The sequence below is a fragment of the Polyodon spathula genome, chromosome 25 (assembly GCF_017654505.1).
Source record: "Polyodon spathula isolate WHYD16114869_AA chromosome 25, ASM1765450v1, whole genome shotgun sequence".
In the NCBI taxonomy this organism is placed as follows: domain Eukaryota; kingdom Metazoa; phylum Chordata; class Actinopteri; order Acipenseriformes; family Polyodontidae; genus Polyodon; species Polyodon spathula.
In genome coordinates, this window is record NC_054558.1 from 7,812,541 (window position 1) to 7,835,075 (window position 22,535).

The 22,535-nt window shown below is 41.2% G+C and overlaps 2 protein-coding genes across 4 annotated transcripts; one reads left to right on the top strand and one right to left on the bottom strand.

The window, feature by feature from the left end:
• Positions 1-47: 47 nt before the first annotated feature.
• Positions 48-11,312, bottom strand: eif2d (eukaryotic translation initiation factor 2D). Of its 2 annotated transcripts, XM_041227777.1 has the most exons (15): positions 11,096-11,308; positions 10,422-10,612; positions 8,654-8,737; positions 5,223-5,313; positions 4,995-5,102; positions 4,636-4,883; positions 4,167-4,284; positions 3,809-3,854; positions 3,601-3,707; positions 2,849-3,004; positions 2,469-2,558; positions 2,111-2,206; positions 1,776-1,896; positions 838-1,012; positions 52-277 (listed from the first exon to the last, which is right to left on the bottom strand). In XM_041227777.1, the coding sequence occupies exons 1-15, from the start codon at positions 11,149-11,151 to the stop codon at positions 207-209; spliced, it is 1,758 nt and encodes a 585-aa protein (XP_041083711.1). In that variant the 5' UTR covers positions 11,152-11,308; the 3' UTR covers positions 52-206. The 2 variants fall into 2 exon arrangements, with proteins under 2 accessions (XP_041083712.1, XP_041083711.1); XM_041227778.1 differs by lacking the exon at positions 2,849-3,004 and having other exon boundaries at positions 48-277; positions 11,096-11,312.
• A 569-nt stretch (positions 11,313-11,881) lies between these two features.
• LOC121299856 (dual specificity tyrosine-phosphorylation-regulated kinase 2-like) lies at positions 11,882-21,915 on the top strand. 2 transcript variants are annotated; one of them, XM_041228014.1, is made up of 3 exons: positions 11,882-12,754; positions 14,902-15,017; positions 17,650-21,915. In XM_041228014.1, the coding sequence occupies exons 1-3, from the start codon at positions 12,730-12,732 to the stop codon at positions 19,234-19,236; spliced, it is 1,728 nt and encodes a 575-aa protein (XP_041083948.1). In that variant the 5' UTR covers positions 11,882-12,729; the 3' UTR covers positions 19,237-21,915. The 2 variants fall into 2 exon arrangements, with proteins under 2 accessions (XP_041083948.1, XP_041083947.1); XM_041228013.1 differs by lacking the exon at positions 11,882-12,754 and adding an exon at positions 13,100-13,370.
• The last annotated feature ends 620 nt before the right edge of the window (positions 21,916-22,535 follow it).

A 22,535-nucleotide genomic window follows, 5' to 3' on the forward strand; every position in this document is an offset into this window, starting at 1 on the left:
CCAAGGAAAAAATAATAATAAAGTCCCATATTTTCATTCTCTTTTGTTTTGTATTTATGGTGGGTGGAATGTTCACGAAGAGACTTTGGGAAGAAGATGGATTTTATTTCAGTTTTGGAGTTTCAGTACACTCATTTAATAACCATTTTGTTTACAATGCCCAGATCTCAATGCTGTGTGGCCTGTGAGGATGCAGCATGATGCCCTCACTTCTTTTTCCCAGGCTTCGGTGCCTTATCGAGTCCCAGGATGTGTTTCCGAGGAATTTTGTACTCGTCTGCAAAAGAAGACAAACCGATTCAGTTCAGTAAATGAAACACACAAACTGATACCTCCTTACATCTCCACATTCTGAAACTCTCCATAACGTGTGCTTAATAAAACGTCATAATGGAAAAGGAAAAGCAGTGCTCTATGTGTTAGAAAACTAAAATGCAAGTGGAACGTACAAAATGGGAAAGCACCATTGATAAACACTGAAAATATTTAAACAATGTGCAATACAGGACCCATCAGTACAGGCTGAGCCAGCAAACCCCAGTGCACAAGCACACACACACACACAGGCTCCTCACCTCACCTGGTTAAACCCAGACTCACCTACAAGCAGCCTGCCCACGTGAATGAGCTGGATAAACCAGACTCACCTACAGCAGCCTGCCCACGTGGACGAGCTGGATAAACCAGACTCACCTACAAGCAGCCTGCCCACGTGAACGAGCTGGATAAACCCAGACTCACCTACAAGCAGCCTGCCCACGTGAACGAGCTGGATAAACCCAGACTCACCTACAAGCAGCCTGCCCACGTGAACGAGCTGGATAAACCCAGACTCACCTACAAGCAGCCTGCCCACGTGGACAACCTGGTTCCCTTGGATCTGCACCAGGACCTTGTCCTTTGACCCGGGCAGTGGATTGACAGCACAGCTGGCTTGCACTCTCTGCTGTAGGCTGCTGGCTATGGCGTGAGGCTCCAAGCCATACAGCTCCAGGTTTTTAATTAACGTTACCTGAAAGATTAGAACCGTGAGCATCGACCCCAAACCCAAACTGTGGCTGTTATACTGCTAAATGTTGCACACTTTTTGTACAGTAAAGGGTTGTTTTACACTCCAAACAATCATGCACAGTAAAAAAGATTCTAAAATAGGCTCACAAGGCGTGGCCCTGTTCAGATTTTTATAGCAGTGGCGTGCAAGATCGTTTTCAATTTATGAAGGCAAGGTCAACGCCAAACCTTTATGAATTCATAAAACCTATAGAAATTCAAGGGACATCACCAACCACCCTATAACCCTAGTATATGTTCGCATTAAACAACAAGAAGCCTATTAGTTTTATATTTAGTAGGAGTGTGACTCAGAATAGAGTGGGACAGTCTGGTGAAACAGGCAGAGATGAAAGGGTAGTGGGGGGGGCTAGTTCACAAGATTATCAGTTCAATTAAGGGTCTAGTTAAGTAATTGAGAGCTCAGTTAGGATGAAAACCAGAAGACACAGGAGGTCCCCAGGACCAGAGCTGGGAAGCCCTGCTCTAGGTTGTTTAAAAGTGAAGGGAGTAATGTGACTGGGTAGGGTTCAAAGTGTTTTGAATACAGGGTGTCCCATTAGTCAGGCATCACAGGCAATATCATGTATTTTGCCGATCACAGCCTGCGGACTATCTGCACCACACATCAAACTAACCTGAATTCGTTCGTCTTTGCTTGCAGAGAGAAACAGAGACAACTAACATGAACAGTGGTGTCCGAGTTGGGGGATGCCCTGCAGTACCTTTTTGTTAGCGCCTCTGGATGCAACAGTGATGTCTATGGGTTCAATGTGCCCCTTCCTGATAATGGGCTCCTGGCCTGGGAACAGGAGCTGATGGCAATGCTGCATTCTATCCAGGCACCTGCAGCACACACAAAGGATATTCACCCTTTCAAACAGGGCAGGGGAGTCCTCTTGACAGCTATTGAGGCTTACTTGACATTTTGAAAAATGCTACATGCAACAACAACAAAATGTGCACAAATACAAATAGTCTTTTTTGTATTTATAGCTTTGAGATTTGGAAAGAAAATAAAATAAATAAAAAATCCTATTAAAAGTTAGAAATACTTTACCTGTTGAAAAGATCGTCCCATTTGAGTTTTTCAATTTCCTGATATTCTTGTTTGTCCAGAAGAGAATCACAGAGGATGGGGTTTATTGTCACATAGCTGTGAAGATTGGAAAAAAAAAAAGTGAGATTCGTCTTCATTTTATCACCTTACATACAGACACAGCACTTCAAGAATGAGGACAATCACACTCGGTGAAATGCCTTCACTGTGGTTCACTGCAGCTCATTGCTGGGGTCACAGTTTTGTGTGATTGCTGAATTACTTCTTAAAGCTTTCATCACCCTAAACCCAAGCTGACTTGGGGTAAAAAGTCAGCTAATGTTCAATTTGAAAAAAATAAATCATGCACGTAACTTACTTTTTGTTTATTTCATCAACAAGCTCGTTGTTTTTTACGTAGTTTGTGATGATGGTTCGTACTTCGGCTGCAGTGAGAACGGACCCTTTTCTGTATCAAAAAGCAAAGCCCTTATTTAAATTGTGCATATTTACAACAGCAACAAAACTTGGGGATAATTGCCAACTTAGAGTAAGCTAGCAGGGTCTATGCACTCCTAATATTCATTTACTAGGGTTGAGTCTTCCAACAGGATAACAGCACAGGAAAGCCATGGAACGGAAATCAATCTACCATTGCATAGCAGTTTGATCCATGCCAGCATTCCCCATGCAATGGGCGTCTTTCAATCCCTGCAGCACGTATTGTGGAGTATTGATCATTAGAAGTTGAACACGTACTTCAGCTGTGCATCTTGGAAGAGGGGCAGCAGTCTGGTGGAGACACTGTAGAGAGTGCTAATTTCAGGGGGTTGGTACGGCTTCTCTGCATCCCTACAGCTCTCCTCAGGAGCCTCCTCCAGCACGGACCCTTCAGAGGCGCTGAACGAGCAGATCCTTCGCAAGACAAGAAAACGTTTCCCATGTTAACTACGGGACCCTTCCCAGGGTCGAGAGTTTAAAACTCGGGCCACAAGAATCCAATGACCTCATTCCTTCATTAAAATCCTGAACTTCAAGACAGATTCATCACTGATATGTTGATAGGACTGGCGGACCCAGTTGGATTTGGCATGGGGCACATTCTCCTGGTATAAGCAGGAAGGCTGAACGAATGCTGCAGTTCACTTGGACATCGCTGTGCAGCGAGTCCTCCCAGCAATGCTGCATTTGTGCCCTGGTGGCAACGGCTACTTTCAAGCCTACAATACACCCAAGAGTGGGGTCAGTTCGTGCTTTTTAAAATCAATTTCCAATTCCAATTCGAATCCTTTGCAAAGGAATTGGAATTGATGTTTTTAGAAAAGAAGATGGTTCAACTGCTTTCACTTGAAGCCAATTTAAATCGAGTTCAATTAAAGTAATTTGTTGCCACTGCGAGAAGCTTATTTTAACAGAACACGGCTTAATCGCAATGTTGATCAATGATGCGTTGGAACTGGAATGGGGAATTGATTTTAAAATATAGAGACTCACTCTCTATAGAAACTCACTCTCTGTGTTTCCAGTCCACCTCTACAATGCTCTCCACCCCCTTGCTCAGCTCCTTCACCTGGATCAGCTTCCTCTGCTGCTGCATACACTTGAGAAACTTGGACAGCTGTGGGATGGGGAGATAATGCAAACTCGGCGTTACTGAAATGAACTCACAGGCAGGGTGACTGACAATAACTCGGCCCGTTCCAAAAACTGCCAACATACCTTTTTGTAGCTGGATTTCTTGATGTCAAGCTGCTTTCCACTGGGGCTGTAAAAGAGGATGTCTGACAACTGTTAAAATTAAGTTCTTTCTAATAATCCTATAGATATGTTCGTATGGTTGCTAATTCATTTGAAATTCAGAAATAATTCTATAGGATTTCATAAGAGTAACATCTGAATAATTCATGTTTTGTAGTTCAAAAGCAGATTTTGTTTCAGGCTAATCATCGTGTGAACGAAAGGGTTTGTGTGCAGAATTACAGAAGGTAATTGCAATCAGTGACCACCGCGTGTCACTGTGTAGCTCCCCCCCTGTGTAACACACACAAAGCCCAAGGAGGGGTACATGGAGTTTTACCAGCAGGAGAACATGTGGTTGCGAAGGAAGGTACTGGTCAGCAGGGGGAGGTCCGACTTCTTCACCTTGATTTTCAGAGCGTGGAGGAAACACTGAAGCAGCAGCTCATCCATCTGCTCTGTATTAGAAAGAGGAACGAAGGTTCAAGTTAATCATCTACACTTTCAGAACCCGATTAGTGACCCATTGTGTTTGTTCTCTGTTGGTCGTGTTTGCTTCAGATCATTGGTTACAATGCTTTTTTTTTTTTTTTTTTTTACTATTTCAGCATAAATGTCCTTTTTCAGCAACTTGTAAAAAGTTAATTTCTGGCTTCTGAAATGGCCACTAAGGGTTATGCAACTGTAAATACTCACCTTACAACTGCCTGTTTTATTAAATTACTGTTAAAAGCATAACTGCACATGCAATAACAATGCAATTGTGCAAAGAGTTTGTAGCAGTCAGGTTTCACGCTGGCTGTACTGACCTTGTGGGGTCCTTCCGTCCTCCTCTGCCTCCTCACTGCCCTCTCCTGCTTTCTCCTCAGGCTCTGCACAGTGTGGTGTTGTCTGCTGGTCCTGCAGGGTCTTGGATGCAGTGTCTGTAGAGGGACCGAGGTCCTTCTCCTCCTCCTCTCCCCCCCCTCCGTCACTCTCCTCTGAGTGCTCTTCACTCTCTGCAGGCTCTGGGTCTGACGGGGCGATGGTGGGAGGGCTGGACTTGTCTCCGAATGCCCTGTAAAATAAATCCAGGATGGAAATAAGACTCCCGTTACACAGCAGTACGAGAACAATAGCAAGATGCTGATGCAGAGAGAGATGAACAGTGAACCGCAGCACAGCTTACCACAGCTGGTCCGTGTAGGTGTGGAAAACCGAGAGTCCTTTGCCCTTCATCCCTGCCCCCAGCATCTCTGCAGTGGACATGGTGGCTGTGCCAATGCCTACTGGTGCTCTGCAACAACACAATTTCAGCACAGCGTAAACTCAAGTCTTGCATAACTGAGCGCATGGCAAAGGGAGAAAATACATGCAGTGGTTCCCAGGATGATGATTATGATAAAAGTTTATTTACCTGTTTCTGACTACAGTGATGGCACAAAGACAACCCTGTTTCACCCCAGGGAGGCCAGAGGGGGGCACCACAACACCAGGTAACATGAGATCTGACACAACAAAAAGAGAAAAGTTTAGAAACTGCAGACAAGACCACGTCTCCTATCAAATAGGAGAAATAAAATTCCCTTCAGTGAGCAAGCCATTAGAGAGTACAGAGCAAAGACATTCCAGTAAACCTGAAACATCTTGAAGGAGCAATCTCTAAAAGTAGTCCACTATTAGCTTTTACAAATATAAGTTTAAAAAAATACACATTTACAATAATGCACTTGTCTTTTAAATAGGGAAATGTCCTACAAAATGACAGCAATACATACAGTACCGTGAAAAAGTATTTGCCCCCCTGTCTGATTTTCTGCATTTTTGCTTATTTCTGACACTGAATGTTATGTGATCCAAAATCTAACATTAGATAAAAGGGACACTGAGTGAACAAATTACACAAAACTTTTATACTTTTCATTTATTTATGAAAGTTATGCAACACCTCAATAACAGGTTATGCCATCTTTAGCAGCAATAACTGCAACCAAACGCCTCCTGTAGTTATTGATCAGTCTCTCACAGCGCCGTGGAGGAATTTTGGCCCACTCCTTCATGCAGAACTGCTTCAACTCTGTGACATTTGTGGGTTTTTGAGAAAAAACTGCTCGTTTCAGGTCCTGCCACAACATCTCAATGGGGTTTAGGTCTGGACTTTGACTGGGCCATTCCAAAACTTTTAATTTCTTGTTCTTTAACCATTCTGATGTAGACTTGCTTGTTTGTTTCGGATCATTGTCTTGCTGCATGACCCAGCTGCGCTTCAGCTTCAGCTCACGGACGGATGGCCTGACAGTCTCCTGTAGAATTCTCCGATACAGAGCAGAATTCATGGTTCATTCAATGATGGTAAATCGTCCAGGTCCTGATGAAGCAAAGCATCCCCAAATCATGACACTACCATCACCATGCTTGAACGCTGGTATGAGGTTCTTACTGTGGAATGCAGTGTTTGGTTTTCACCAGACCATGTTTGCCAAAAAAGTTTCATCTTTTGACTCATCTGTCCATAGAACATTGTTCCAGAACTCTTGAGGATCATGCAGGTGCTTTTTGGCAAACTTGAGACAAACATTCATGTTCTTCTTAGTAAGCAGTGGTTTCCGCCTTGCTACTCTGCCATGAATCCCATTTTTTTGCCCAGTGTCTTTCTCGTGGTGGAATCATGAACACTGACCTTAGCTGAGGTGAGAGAGGCCTGCAGATCCCTGGATGTTGTTCTAGGGTTCTTTGTGACTTCCTGGACAATTCTATGCCTTGCTCTTGGAGAGATTTTGGCAGGACGGCCACTCCGGGGAAGATTCACTAGAGTCCCAAACTTTCTCCATTTGGACAATATGGCTCTGACTGGGGTTTGGTTCCCAGAGCCTTAGAAATGGCTTTGTAACCCATTCCAGACTGATAGGCATCAACAACTTTTTTCCAGAGGTCTTCAGGAATTTCTTTTAATCGTGGCATGATATGCCTCTAAAACCTGTGTGCTGACAACTTCACTCTAATGGTAAGGGACAAATTTAGTCAGATTTATATTGGGCAGGGTTGGCCCAAATCAGGCCTGATTGTTAACCAAAGTATTCAAACAGCTGACTAAGTATCCCTTTAATTGGGCTGAGTTAACTAGGGGGGGCAATAACTTTTTCACACCTGAAGATTGCATGTTTGATTACCTTGCACACCAAACAAATGAAAGAAGCACCAAACTTTGATGTCATTTTTTCTCTCAGACTCCCTCTATATACTCCTACAACCCACAAAAAGATCTGACCAAATTCAATGTGAAAAATATGCAAAAATGCAGAAAATCAGACAGCGGACAAATACTTTTTCACGGCACTGTATAAGATGGGGTTGGGGAGTTATTTATTTAAATTGATTTTTTGTAGGATATTTTCCACGGACATGCAAGCGTTTCAGTCTGTGTCACTGCTACACAAGGGCATGACTACAGAACTGATGCTGTTTTCATTTCATTATGGCTGGGAACTTGCTTCCCTCTCAGCATGCTTTCCAGCACCTCAGCATGATGCCAACGAGATCCTGCAGGGTCCAGACACTGCCCAAGATATTTAGTGTCTCAAATAAACCCTGTTTATAGGTCTGCATTGCCTGGAACTGGGCAGCCTCCCCATTCACATGGGAAACAGCAGGTCAACAGCGGGGCAGGCTGAGGCGTCTATCAAACAGCCGGTGACAAACACAGACAGCATTTGATGTGAACATGCTGGAGCACGGCAGGGTCTGGGGAGCTGGTTTGGAAGACATATACAGGCTCGCAGTGGCTAAGTGTCAAGTCACCACTAGTTTCAATTACTTATTTATAAAGTAAAATGAGCAAAGACTCCTGTTTTTTTTTTTTTTTTTTTTTTTTGAAAAAGCAGGCTAAGATTAGAAATTGGAACTAGTCTTTCCCAGTACAGGATACAACAACAGGGCAGCCCTCTGAACATTCAATACACAAACTAGTGAATGAAACCCTGTTACACCACTGGCTATCTATGTGCATGGGACACGCATGAAAACAAACTCTGCTTCTGATAACAACATTGCCAGGAACTGAATGGATAGGATTATGCTCTGCCAGCTTACCCACTGAACTGTGCCACCTGCTATAAGTGAATGCTGTTAAACAGCACCACCTGGAGCATTTGGGACAGTGGCAAGATAGCGACTACAGAATGTAGGGAATTTCGTTTCATTTCCCCACTAGAAATGTGTCAAGGCACACATACCGTATTCACGTTTTTTGCAATTTCTCTTATTTCAAATCATTCTCATCTATTTATCGTACTTACTATGTGCTCTTACTGGACTTGACTCGTACATATAAATATTTTTACTATAAGTTAACTGCTCTCAGTCAAACTTGCTCTTAAATGTAATTATTTGCTGTAGTCTTTATTTTGCTCTTATTTGAATTTCATCTTATTTGCTTCTGATTTTATTGTACTTTATAACTACTCTTATCTGTAATATGATACTTTGCAATGTGATAATTTGTACTGTGACATTTTTGTAACAATTGCAAGTCACCCTGGATAAGGGTGTCTGCTAAGAAATAAATAATAATATAAAAATAATAATAATAATAATAATAATAATAATAATAATAATAATAATAATAATACTGTTTCCTTTTCATTAGGTTCCGGTACAGGCTTTTTTCGCAGCTAATATTCTCTTCACTCATCAACCTGTAAACTTTTTTTCTTAGTCACCACATAAACCACAGTACAGCGATGGATATAAAACTCATTGCATAGCTGTCTGATCTAGCAGTTAATGTGCACAAATCAAAAGCAGGGTTATTTTAACAAAGCTCATTATAAAACATGGAACTTTACTTACCTGCCCCACCAGCAAGCTTCTGTAATACGGCAGGCCATGTTGTGAAAACTGGCAAGAGGTCCGGGAACAGCCACAGGGTATACACTGCCAACCAAAGGAACGGATTTACCCATGCTGCTCATACGCGCGTTCAGGAGCTTCTCATCAACTAAAAGGTAGGCTGGGACTAAGGAATATGTCACAGTGTGTCTCCTACATGCAACTACGGATGTCATTTTACAAATTGAGATTGGAGGATAGGCAGGGGCTGTGAACTGCTCTTTGATGAAATAAAAAAATATATGGATTTGTATTCTTCCAAACTGAAATTGGCCTTACCACTAGAGCACTTCACATCTGTATAAACATGACTGAGTAAGGCAGACATACTCTTGATCTACATGGAATCCCACATATCTGAATATGATGCTCCGAGTTAAATCGGGGCACCCCACACTGTTGACCACAAATCAGAATGATCAGAATGTGTTCAGTTTGCTTAAAAACAAAATGACTATCAATTGTGCCTGTGATGTCAGTCTTAAATGACACCCTAGAGTATGATTCATCTTGACATTGGACAGACAGTTTACAGCTAATGACTATTTATGCTCTGATTATTACATAAATAAGCTATTTCGACTGAATGAACCACTGAGATAAAAAACAAACGAAAAAGCATCTCATTTTCTTTCACCAGACATCTGGATGTCGGACATACAAACAGCTATTAAAAAAAAAAACAAAAAAAAAAAAAAAAAAAAAAAAAGCAGCAGCACACAATGCATTATGCAAAAGCTTGTTAATAAAAAAAAAAACATTTGAATGGACATCAAACATAGCCCGTTATTTATGATTTCATCTCACTGTGATCGGAAACAGCTTCAATCACTTCAAGGAAAGCATTCTGCGCTCTGAGTGAAGAAAGGGATATTGGAGACAGTCTACAAAATGTTGTTTACTAATAAAAGTAATGGCAGCAGGAAATGTCTTTGTTTAACTGCGCAGGCCAGCAACAACAAAGAGGATCTGCTATGCCGTTTGTTCAGGAGGAGTCTAGTATATTCTTCATGTGTTAGAGGAATTGAAGTTCCAATCACTCTTCAGCAAAGTGGAAGGAATCACTAGACTAGCCAGAAGACAATAGCACCTGACAGCAGCTGTGAACACAGTTCAATAAATCTGTAGCTGTGAAAAAGCATTTTGACGAAAATATGGATTGCTGCCACAAATGGGGTGAATAAGCAGCAATATTTGTATCACAACAATCAATAATTAACCAAAATAAAAGCAGGTCAATTTTTTGCTGTTGATTGTACAATTCTGTACTTTCTTAAAAATCCTTCTCCTGGGAAACAGTTTGAGGCATTCAGGTTTTTAGATTACTTCTTATTAAGCTCACTAAAAACCTGGAATGGCTTAAACTACTATGCAATGGGAACTGGCATTTTCGTACATCGGCCCCACCCCACCTGAGTTAAGAGAATTGAGTCGGGCCCACTGTCTTATACATTTTTTTATATATATATATATATATATATATATATATATATATATATATATATATATATATATACACACACACACACACACACCTGATTCAAACTGTGCCTTTTAAACTACATACCACTGCTGCTGCCACAGTGGAGAGTAGGAAGGTGCCAGTGTGGTGGCTATTGATTTGTCCATGGCATCAGATCTTGCTACAGATCAGTGTTCTGCTAACTTTGACCACACAAGACACAAAGTGAGCATGTATGTATGTATGTATGCATGTATGGTACAGTACCTGTTGGGTAAAGCTTTCTTTCCACTTCAAAGAATATTGGATTTTTATGCAGGACGTACAGTGTAACAGAGTCCCCTTTGTGTGTGTAGATTTTCACCACATTAAGATCCTCTTTGTTAGGAATCACCTCAGAGATTTGCTCAGCAGACAGCATAGGGAAGGCAGTGGAGATGTCTGCCTTTAGCTTCCTCCTGTTGGATAAAAGATATTGAAATAAAGCTGGAGTGACATATAACTCACTAGTTACCCCCAGAGCTTGGCACATTCTGTGGAGGGCAGTCTTATCTGATCTTTCTGAAATCCAATTCATTTACAATTCATTCGTTTTGAAATCCCAAACGCAATGTTTCAAGAACCAATCCTCGTTAATCTGCAGACCAGTCAATAAATAATAGGCCAGCAACACTACTTTAAAGACAGCTTTGTTACAGCTTTTGAGCAGATGCGTTCTAATATAGCTCGGCTGAGAACATACTGAGAGTATTACCTAGTCTGATTCTGTTCCTAATCTAACTAATACACGTCAACTGACAGTGTAACTAAGTCTGGGTTGAAGAGAAGTACAAGCTATATAAAGCTTGCTATTTCCAATACTACTTATTTTAAGTAACATGAATACAAAACTGCACAATACAATCTTTAAACTTGATATATAAACACGCCTGGAACTTTACCTGTCAGAACCTTTGATGGCAATGTTGGATTTTACTCGAAACGGTTTTGCAAACATATTTAAAAATATATATATATATATATATATATATATATATATATATATATATATATATATATATATCGTTAATTAATTAAGATCCTTTGAAACCGATTTCTTGACCATTAATGCATAACACTGTATATAAATAAATATTGCCGCAACCGGTTAATTGCAGTAGTGCTGTATTTCACATAAGAGCAGCGGAAGTGCCCGACTTTTGCAACACTAAAAGATGCCCGAGTGTGGAACAAGGCTGCGAGCGATATAGTGTAACAGCCTGAATATTCATACATAATGAATTATAGATGTTTCATTGTTAAATAAATATTGCAATACGTTTCGGTCAAAAGCCCTTCTTCAGATGTATAGAAAGAAAATACTGTGCAGTAAATTTGTTATTTTTCAAAAATCCACATTGTTCAATGTTTGTGAAATGTTTTAGTTGTTAACAGTGGAGGGGGGGGGGCATCATAGTTGGCTATTAACAAATTCCTTTTTATCAATTATAATCCGCAATTATGTTTTGTGATTATGTAATTTTCGCGTATTTTGCTGTTGAAATGCTTCGCGTAATACACCCTCCGCTGCTGTAGGTGTCCTGTCGAAGCGTTAAGTAAACGGCGGTGGAGCCGGCTGTTTTTGAACCGGGGGGGGTTCCTTCTTGTTCCTCACCCTTTGTTGCTTGTGGTCGCCATGTAGGCTCTGCTTTCTCTGTATTTGCAGTAGGGTACGTACCCTGTTTGAGTCAGAATGGCGTCAGTTTCATAGCCTCAGGGTTCATGCCCTTAACTGGTGTGGTTGTGACTGACGCTATGCTGACCGACTAGTGCGACGCATAGCAACCGTCAACCGAAGCGGACCAGATCAGCCGTGTTTATGAGACGCCAGCGGAGCAGGATTAACGCGCATTTACGCAAAACTGACTGCAGCGAGAAGGGATAATACACACCGGTGCATTATTCAAAAAACAATGTCGTGAGGCGACATCGCTATATGAGCTGGTCTCGGTGAAGCCTTTATTTTTTTGTCTCCGGAAGGAGAACTGGGGTTGGGACGAGTCGAGGGAGCTGAACCCCCACCTCCCCGCCCCAGAAAACATTCACATTGAGAGCGGTTTCCATCACTCGTGTGGAACCGATCACCGATTATACACGGCAAAACAACACGGTTTTCATTTTGGAACAGAAGAAAAAAAAAAAAAAACTCTTAGATTTGTTGCTTTTGTTTTCATTTTGGGAGATTTCACGTTTTTCACGCGTGGTTTATTTGTATTGATTATTTATTTATTTATTTATTTTTTGGTTACACGAAAAATATCCAAGCAAACTTTTAAAGCAAGTGAAAAAAAATAAAATTAAAAAAAAAAATGCTTAATCGGCGACAACAAACACGAGAGGAAGCAGACTTAGGGAAAGAGAAAGCGCTTTTCAATTGAGCGCCTCTCGTTTGTATTTGAAGAAAAATTCTTGAGTTCGGTCATGCAATTGAAACTATTTTTGTCTTTACTGACAAAGATGAATGTAGGCTGTGCACACTGCTGTTCAGGAACGATTACATGGGAAATGGGATCGTGTCTACTCTAGCGATGTTATTATGATGAATATCTACATTGAAACAGGTTCGATGTTTACATACCCTACCCTACCCCGACTTGACAACGCGGAATTGTTTTTAATCGTAACTTGTTTGATGGCAGTGTCTTTTATATGAATATTTATATAGTCTTCCCATGAAGTGACAGATCAAATCTAATCGAATGGGACTTTTTTTTCAGTGCGTGCGTGCTGCTTAAGTCCTGTGAAATGGTGAAATCTGCGAGCTGCTTTCTCGATTACCAGCATTTGCATGCTTTGCATGATGGATTTTGTTTTTTACCAAGTGAACAATATTTTTAAAATCACAACATACGCCAAATAGCACTGTCATTTTTTTTATATAATAATAATAATAATAATAATAATAATAATAATAATAATAATAATAATAAATGTGTGCAGCACAGCAAATTTATATATATTTTTTATTTACTTCCACTGAATAAGTACGTGTTCAATCTCCAAAAAAAGTAAATTAGCTAAAATCCTTCGCTAACCGCCATAGATTCTCATCGGATTGCAAACTTGGGAAGTCCATTTTGTTTCGCTTGGGGATCCCTTTCTTTGGATGGTGGCTCCAGTCTCTATCTGGAACCATGATGATACTAAGCAGAAAGCCAGAGGGACCGATTACAGCCGGTAATTTAAGTTTAAATAATTCAAAGTGTTGTTACTGCCCCTACATCATTGCATGCGTTTTGTGTTTTAGTAATTCGCTGTCAGAATTGTTTTCTACTGTATGTAATTGAATTCATTTGAATAATCTCGCCCCCAATCATTTTAGGTGTCAGTTTGTAGTTAAACACCTGCGCTTGACACCGTAAATCCTCCGTAGAAGAGACCCGCCGCCCGCCTTACACGTTTAAGCCGCTTTTGTGATTTATAGCACAAGGCTGTGTAGAACAGAAGAGACAATAATGTGTGTATAACAAGACTTACTGTTCTACAGTATCCTGTTTACACGACAGGACAGGGGCGGCAAGTGTAATTAACGCACGATGATACAAATGCAGGAACGCAAGTACTGAATCCCAGTACAGTATGTAATCTCATTAGTGCTACATGGTAAATTGCTGTGCTGTCATGTTAACTCGGAGCCAGCTGGTCATCTTTTAAATTAGATTTACTCTTCAAGGTTAGTCCTGCCCTTGCCAACAGCTGGTTACTTCGTTTATACTTTAATGTAAACAGCTGGTAATTAGCATCAATCTACCGTGGCATCTGCGCATCTTTCTACCATTGGCATCTCCTAGAGCCGGTTCTGCTAGGTCCGTAGAACTAGTAAGAAACCATTAGAACTTTTATCCATTTCATAATCTTTGAATGTGTTTCTAAATGACCGGTTCTAGCGTCACACTGACAGTACATATCTGGTGTAATTCTAGAAAGCGACTCAAATTCTTTTTGGTGTCCGTTTATTGTGACAATGGACTGCGTTTCGCTTTAAAAAAAAATGTTTAGGATCTGTGTAAAAGGGTTGGGGTTTTTGTAATCATGTCGAAAATGCCAGAGACAAGCCTATGTTTGCCTACAAGATACTGTATTGAATTAGTATAGTGGGCTAACACTAACTTGGCAAACGGTAGTTTTGGGTACATGGTCCAATGCACAGGCTTCTTTTTTTTATCACTAATGAGGTTTATTTTCCCCTGGCCTTAATTAACACACTGGTGTGGCAGGACTACACCCCTGTAAAGTTGAAAACCGTGGACAAGATAGGTGCCTGTGCTCTGTGTCACAGACTGTCATTGTGTCATCAGTGCTATACATCACAGTGTAACAATTAGAATCAGCACAGTTAAAAGATACCTCTCACATGTTTTATCTGGGTAATAAAGCACACCACTTAACAATAATCTGTTGTACAGTATAATCACACATAGATATATATATATATTTGAAAACATTTTAATAAGGTAATTTAGTCATTGGTTTCAAGGTGCAGATTATGAAGAAACCTTTACATTGTTTTGGTCGATTTTACTGCCAGCTAACTATTTTTCACCTGATCAAACATAGACAGAATGGACACCAGGTGGCTTTTTGCAGAAGGATATTGCTTTTTCCATTGATCTGAATTCGGATGGTTGCATGCCGTTACCAAAAGCTCAGAAAGTCTTTGTCACAGTGTTATAGATTGATAATTTATTCTCTCCCTCTCTCTCTACAGCCAGACATGGGGACGGTTTGTACGACTCGTACATGCGAACAGACCAGGCTGGTAACCACGGCACTGACGCCAACGGCCACAGCCCCGCTGCTCTGCCACCCCTTCCCAAACACACAGTAAGTACCCGGCTGCACCAAGCTGTTTTTACGTCACTTTATTCACAGTTGCAGTCTGCAAAGGAGAATGTTTTAGAATTGAAGAAGCCTTTAGTATTTAATTTCGAAATTCAGTCACAGCCCAGCGAGCCAGACAAATACACATAGAAGTTTAAAGTGACCTGGCACCTCTGGGTCACTCGCAGTGAGCCAGTAACTGTCATTGCTGTGCCACTTCTGACCGCCTGTGTAGAATATTGCGGTTACAATCCAGCCTCAAAAAAGCCAATATTTTCATACGCAACACAACTATGCGTCACTGGCAAGATTTTTATTCAAAAATACAGGCATCGCAGGGTGAAAATCTTTCCTAACCACCACTCTGATTCTGTCTTGTTGTTGTTTACCATTCACCACAGCAACATCTTTAACAGGGTACTTGCTAAACTAGTGTGGTCACGTCTCCGTGTCACATTGTCATGGTGAACCTCACTGCTGGCTCTCGGTGCTGTTTTTATAAAGTGACATTGTCTTGGGCAGCATACTGGCACAGAACACCAGATGGAGGGTGACACAAATCTCACTCTGGTGGCTGAAGAAAATTAAGGCAGTCAGCGTTTTTATCGAGAACACAACAAAACAGAAAAGGGAACCCATATGAGAGAGTCATTTCTCTGCTTCTCTTCAGTCTAGACAGTCTACTCTTCAGTCTACTGAAATGTATCCCGTCCTTCCTGCTCCTGATTTCTTTGTGTCTTTTATTTTGTCTTGGCATGCTGATGCTGCATTCTCTTAGTACTGGAGAGTTATTAACCAGGTGGGATGTGCACCTCACAATAAAAAAAGCTTTCCAATTGAAATTGCCTCATTTGACACATGAGACAATAATGCCGTATCTGAAACATGTGCATGCTTTTTTTTTTTAAATGCAATTAGTTGTAAAACGGGGCTGCCCTGTGTGCATCATGTTTAATGGAATGTTATACAATGTGCTTGTATTAAATAAGTTTGCTTCGACAAACAGCTCGTACCCCTTTCTCAAGTTTTGTTTGCATGACAGACAGGTTTTGTTTCCATGTTAATACTGTACCTCATGCATATTTAGTCTTTCCCATGTGCTCGGTGCTCTGACCACTCAACAGGCTGTTGATGCCTGAAAGCAGACAGCTGGTTTATCTGGCTAATCTCAGAGGTATTCCGATACTTATAGTCATCTATTACTCTGCATATTCAATTCTATTTACAGCTCGCTGCACTGCCCAGCTGCTATTTCAGTCACTAGGAGGGTTGGGCTCGGCACATACTTCGTATGGGTTTTCTTTGTTTGTTTGTTTGTTTGTTTGTTTTTTAACTTTTGGTCCTTGGTGTGTCAAAAGGGTACGCATGTGGTTCTGGGGAAACTTTTAGATAATGTTGCAAGGGATTTATTTCTGAACCCCAGTGCTGCTGTAAAGAGGGCTGTAAAAACCAAGCAGATCAGTGTTTTTGCAGATGGTGGTGATCCTGCTCAGGAAAACTGCTGGTTGCTGCAAAGGAGCTAAACATTCAAAGTGATCCACAGTGCAGTGAATATAAGAGCAGTTAAGATCAAGTTATAGGCTGTGAAATTGGCAGAAGATAATGTTTATTGGAGTTTAAACAGGCGTGACTGTGTTTTATCTCTGACTGTAACTGGGAAAATAATCCGTTCTATGATGTGGTCTTTAGGAATCTAGTTTGAGATAATGCTGCACCTTGGTCAAAAATAAATGGATAGTGGGGTATCAGTAAAAGCAAGCTCTAAGAATGAGTGGTGAAGAGATCTCAATACTGTGCTAGAATTCATTGTGTTTTGTTCGCTCACCTGGCTTGGCTGGCTTTTTTTTTCATCTTAAGTTTTCTTTGCACATCACAGATCTTGGTTGACATTTTACCGTTGACCCATTTGGCAGCGACATTTTGACAGGTGCTATATTTGACCTGTGAGGTGATGGTATTCCCCAGAGGAAGAACCACCCTGTACATGTAATCTGTCATTGTGGCAGTCTGGCTGTGGGTTGTTGCATGCAGTTTTTGGAAACAAGACACAAGGAAGGTATTTACCTGGGGATGTTTACACACGTTAGCAAACCCCAAGTGCGAAACTGCAGTTGTGAGTCAAATGTCAGCAGAACCCCGAGGACTGAATTTGTCCTTTGTCTGACACCTGAGGCACACATTGTTTTTTATGTAGTACCTGGATCGTGTTGCCCTTTCAGTACAAACAGTGTATTCCCAACAGCAGACGGGGAACTTCTGTTTAAGATCTTATGCATTGAAGATCAAATTCATGGATTAAGTTTAGGATTCCAAATTTAGGTTGGGCTTTGCCAAAAGACAATTTTGTACCCAATATCTTTTGAAACCAAGCCTAAACAAATTGTAATTTGTTGCACAGCAGTGATTCTCAAGGCTAAGCTGAAAACCATCTGCGGCTGACGCAGTTTAGACATGATCAACGGCATAATGCTTTGTGTTTGTTCTATAAAAGAGTATTGGAAACAAGAAGAGGATTGAACATTTGTAATTGCTTTTAAGTGATGTCGTAAGGGATTGACTTTCCAATGTTTTTTAATGTGTAACATTTTGTGCCGCAAGCATGAATGACTGATTCTTATTTTTTAATCATTTGCAGGGCGGGAGTGTCCACAAGACCTCACCAAAGGATCAACATCAAGTTGGGGGTCGAGACCATATGAAGATTAGACACTTGCATGAGGACACTTCCAATAGAAAGCCAAACGGTGCCCTGCAGCACAATGGCATTCACAGCACTGCAAAAGCACAACCTGTGACGGCCAAAGAACGAAATTTGGACAGCAGCGGCTCTGCCAAGTCCGGGGACAGCTTGGGTAAAACTACCAGGCCTGGCCTATTGACTCCCGAACAAGCCTTGAAGCAGCACAAGCAGCAGCTCACTGCCTTGGAGCAGCAGGAGATCCACAGCTATCCTGAGATCTACTTTGTGGGACCAAATGCCAAAAAGAGGCAAGCCGTAGTGGGTGGCGCCAACAACAATGGTTACGATGACGACCAGGGGGGCTACATCCACGTGCCTCACGATCACCTGGCATACCGCTACGAGGTCCTCAAAGTCATCGGCAAGGGGAGCTTCGGGCAGGTGGCGAAGGTTTACGACCACAAGCTCCACCAGCACCTGGCCCTGAAGATGGTGAGGAACGAGAAGCGCTTTCACCGGCAGGCGGCCGAGGAGATCCGGATCTTGGAGCACCTGAAGAAGCAGGATAAGACGGGCAGCATGAATGTCATTCACATGTTCGAGAGCTTCACCTTCCGCAACCACATCTGTATGACGTTCGAGCTCCTCAGCATGAACCTCTACGAGCTGATCAAGAGGAACAAGTTCCAGGGCTTCAGCCTGCAGCTGGTGCGCAAGTTCGCCCACTCCATCCTGCAGTGCCTGGAGGCCCTCCAACGGAACAAGATCATCCACTGCGACCTAAAGCCCGAGAACATCCTCCTCAAGCAGCAGGGCCGCAGCGGCATCAAGGTCATCGATTTCGGCTCCAGCTGCTTCGAGCACCAGCGCGTCTACACGTACATCCAGTCCCGCTTCTACCGGGCGCCGGAGGTCATCCTCGGCTCCCGATATGGGATGCCCATAGACATGTGGAGCTTTGGCTGCATTCTGGCCGAACTGTTGACTGGCTATCCTCTGTTCCCCGGTGAGGATGAAGGGGATCAGTTGGCTTGCATGATGGAAGTTCTCTTCATGCCCCCACAGAAGCTGATGGAGCAGTCCAAGAGGGCTAAGAACTTTATCAACTCCAAGGGGCACCCGCGCTACTGCACTGCCAGCACCCTGGCTAACGGAACTGTGGTGCTCAACGGCAGCCGGTCGCGGAGAGGTAAAATGCGAGGAGCGCCGGGCAGCAAGGACTGGGTGACGGCCTTAAAGGGCTGCGATGACCCCACCTTCATCGATTTCTTAAAAAAGTGTTTGGACTGGGACCCTGCCACACGCATGACCCCGAACCAAGCGCTGAGACACCCTTGGCTTTACAAGCGTTTACCCAAACCTGTCGCTGCGGACAAAACGCCTGTCTCTAAACGGATTACAGAACATAGCACCTGCTTCCCAGGGATTATTTCCAAGCTGCCTTCCACAATCGGAGCAGGCAGTAAACTGAGGACCAATCTGATAGGGGATTCGAATGGAAGCATACCCTTACGCACTGTGCTACCCAAACTCGTAACATAGGACTTTACAATTACAATTATGTATGGACTGGTTTTTATTGTTGTGTGTGGTTTTTTTTACACTTATGAATTTGAGCCAATTCACTTTACATAATACAGTAGCAATGAAATTATTTTTTTTATCTATACCACCTTTGGTCAGCTGTTTTTTTTTTTAAGGATTTTAATAAGTTTTAAATACAGTTTAATCAACACTTTGGTCAGTGTAGTTTACAAGTCCCATTCTTTTTTCAACACTAACCTTCAGAAAGTATGGCTAGGATCACACACACGCACCCACATATCCATGTCACTGTAGCAGTAACAAAAGGGCTATAATCATTTACAAATCATTTTAAGGGCTACAATAGACCTTACTACTTCAGTGTGAAATAGCACTAAATTAAACTGTCAGCCTGAAGAGCTTTGTTTTAAGTAATTGCAGTTTTAATATATATAAAATACCATTGCGTTACAATGTGAAGTTTTATTATAAGATACCAAGAACCACGACCTCATATCCACGTCAGTCTTCCGAGAGAATTCAACCAGTGTGCTGCACGCTGCACAGAAGACTTTGTGTTCTGCATACTGCTGCAGTACGAGGATGGAAATACGACTCCTGTTGCGTAGCAGTTTGAACCATACCTGGTTTCGCAGTGAGTTTAATAAGACAGACATGAGCTTATTACCCATAAACTGTGGCTAATCAAGCTGGTGTTAAAGCCTGGAATGGATGAAACTGCTGTGCAATATGAACCTTGGATTTTGTGTGTTATCCGTGTTGCAGATTCCGGTTTCACTGTATGATTCAGTGTATTGTTTGCCTGATTATTTTAGACTTGGAAAGCTGCCTCTTTCCACACAGTCATTAGTTAAATACACATTTCCCCATCACATTGATACAAAACTTGCATGGCATTATTGGGGACAGTACTAATCGTTATAAAAATAAATGTCACAAAACTATTCGTGGCATTTTGTGGCGATTAACAAACAAAAGTGCAGGAAAGCTGATCTGAAGGAGCCAGTCTTTCGGTGCTGGTATTGCAATGTTAGTTGTCTGTTTTTATTTTAAAGCATTGCTTTTTTTAGTCAAATTCTGGCTTGTTCATTTCACCAGCCTGATCCTCTTTGAAGAAGGTTTAGGGTTAGAGAGTTCAGTTGGTTGTTTTTTTTTTTTTTTTTTTTTTTTGCCAGATTTACAAGATGGGAATCTGTCTGGTGTTCAGATTTTAGTCTTAGATTAAACAATAAAGAATGCGATCTGTTTTGAAAACTAGTTTTTAAAAAATGTGGTTTAGCAAGGCTTAATTTGAATAAATACACACGCAAAGAAAGAGACAATCGGGTTCTGTTTCTCATATGAAAATAAAAAATAACACCAAACGTAGCATTGCAAGTGAAACAACTTCACTTTTTTGCCGTTAAAGAATCCTAATTAAGAAACTATTGTAATTTTTTTTTTTTTAAAGAGAAATTAGAGGTGTTTTGAGTATAACCCTAAATAACAATAATGTGAATGATTTTCCTACTTTTCTATTTCCTTTATCACTGGCTGACACTAGGAAGGGTTTTTTCAATGAGTTTTGTCAATACCTTTGCACAGTATTTCATTATTGTTCTTTTAAGTAGTTGTGATCATTGGTTCACTCTGGTTCAAATAAGATTAGTGTTGGATTATTCCATTTTCAATATTCAGTATTTACTGAAACCTCTCAATCTTGATCACATGTATTCCCTTTAGAATATATTTGTTTACTGCTTGCTGTAACTAATGTGTAGCAACTCTTGTGTTATTTCTATTCACAGAAGAATAAGCCAGGTTGACTTGCCAAATTTCAGCAAAATATTAATTGATATGAAGGGGATATTGCCTATTTTCACTTTGCATAGCATAAAAGTTTTTCAGAACTTTAATTCATTAAGATAACACGAGCCAATAAAAAAAAAACTTGGTGGCACACATCTACTCCAGGTAGTGAGTGACACATTTCATATAGTTTACAGATCACCGAACAGTGAAAAATACGTTTCCATTTCTTCTGTCATAGTGAATCTCTTAATAGGGGGTTATAACACTAGTGTGGTGAATTGCTGTAAAAATTGTCGCTCCTCTGCTAATAAGTCTAATTTTGTATTTTCGAGTCTCTTCCTAGCTAAGGTTATGGGCGGTTCAGATCATGACGGTCATTCATACCAATAAACAGATTTCTGCAGGATGTCAAGGTCCATTTCCCAGGTTCAGTGAGTGTCTTTAGCAGGCTGAGTACATGTTTCAGAAAACCATTTCAGTTTGAGCGTGGAGTCATAGCTCTGCACAGCTCAGTATACTGGATGCAGGTGCACTGTGAGCTCTGGTTCTGTGCCTTCAATTATCAACTTGTGTTGTATTGCAGCGTTGACTGTGTTTCTTTCGACTTTCAGGGTTTATGATTTTTGTATTTTATAGACCTTTTTAGAATTGTTACAAAAATAGTTTTAAGAAATGATGTACATACTGTAATTTTGAATTTGCAATGTTTTAGAAGTGTGACTAATTCTAATAGCACGTGTATTGTGTGTGTGTGTGTGTTTAAGGAGTATGAGCAGGTATTGTAACTCTTGAAGGCGGAATGCTTGTCAAGGCTGTTAAGTAACCAAACAAGCTTGTATTTGTTTATTCCTTTTTTTAGTAAAATAAATAACTATAATACATGCATAAGGGTGTGGTATATTTACTTTGGGATTTTTCTTTTGCTCTTCCTATTGTGATGTTGTTTTTCCAGCAGGATTTAGACTACAATATAACAAATGAAACTGCTCCATTATATGCTTTTACTGTGGTCTTCTGCTAGGCTGCCAAGTTATATATTGAGCAGTGTGACACAGTTACAGTAGTGGGCTTTGCTGGCTGATTTTAAAGCACAAACTGCATTTCTCTTTTTTTGCAATCTATTCTGAAAACACACACTCCCTTGCTTCAGCGGTTTTAATGGTTAACATTTACAGTGGAAGAACTCCTTATCCGTTATGCTTGTGACAAGCTCACGTTTTAGTGCCTTTCGTATGCTCATCAGTGTTCAAGTAGTCCATTTGAGGTAGAAACACATTTTTAAACTGCTCTCTTTTGCTGTTTCAACAAAGCCTGCTCGTTCAGACGATGCATTCGGTTTGATTTGTCTCCACCGGCTGTTAAAGGGACACTTCAGTCTTCTATTGTTTACCACGACCATCCTAAAAGGGTTTCTATTCATAGATATACCAGCGAGAGTCGCCTTGCACTTATAGGGATTAAAGAGGGCTGAGTCAGTCACTTTAAGATTTAAACACTGGCCAGCA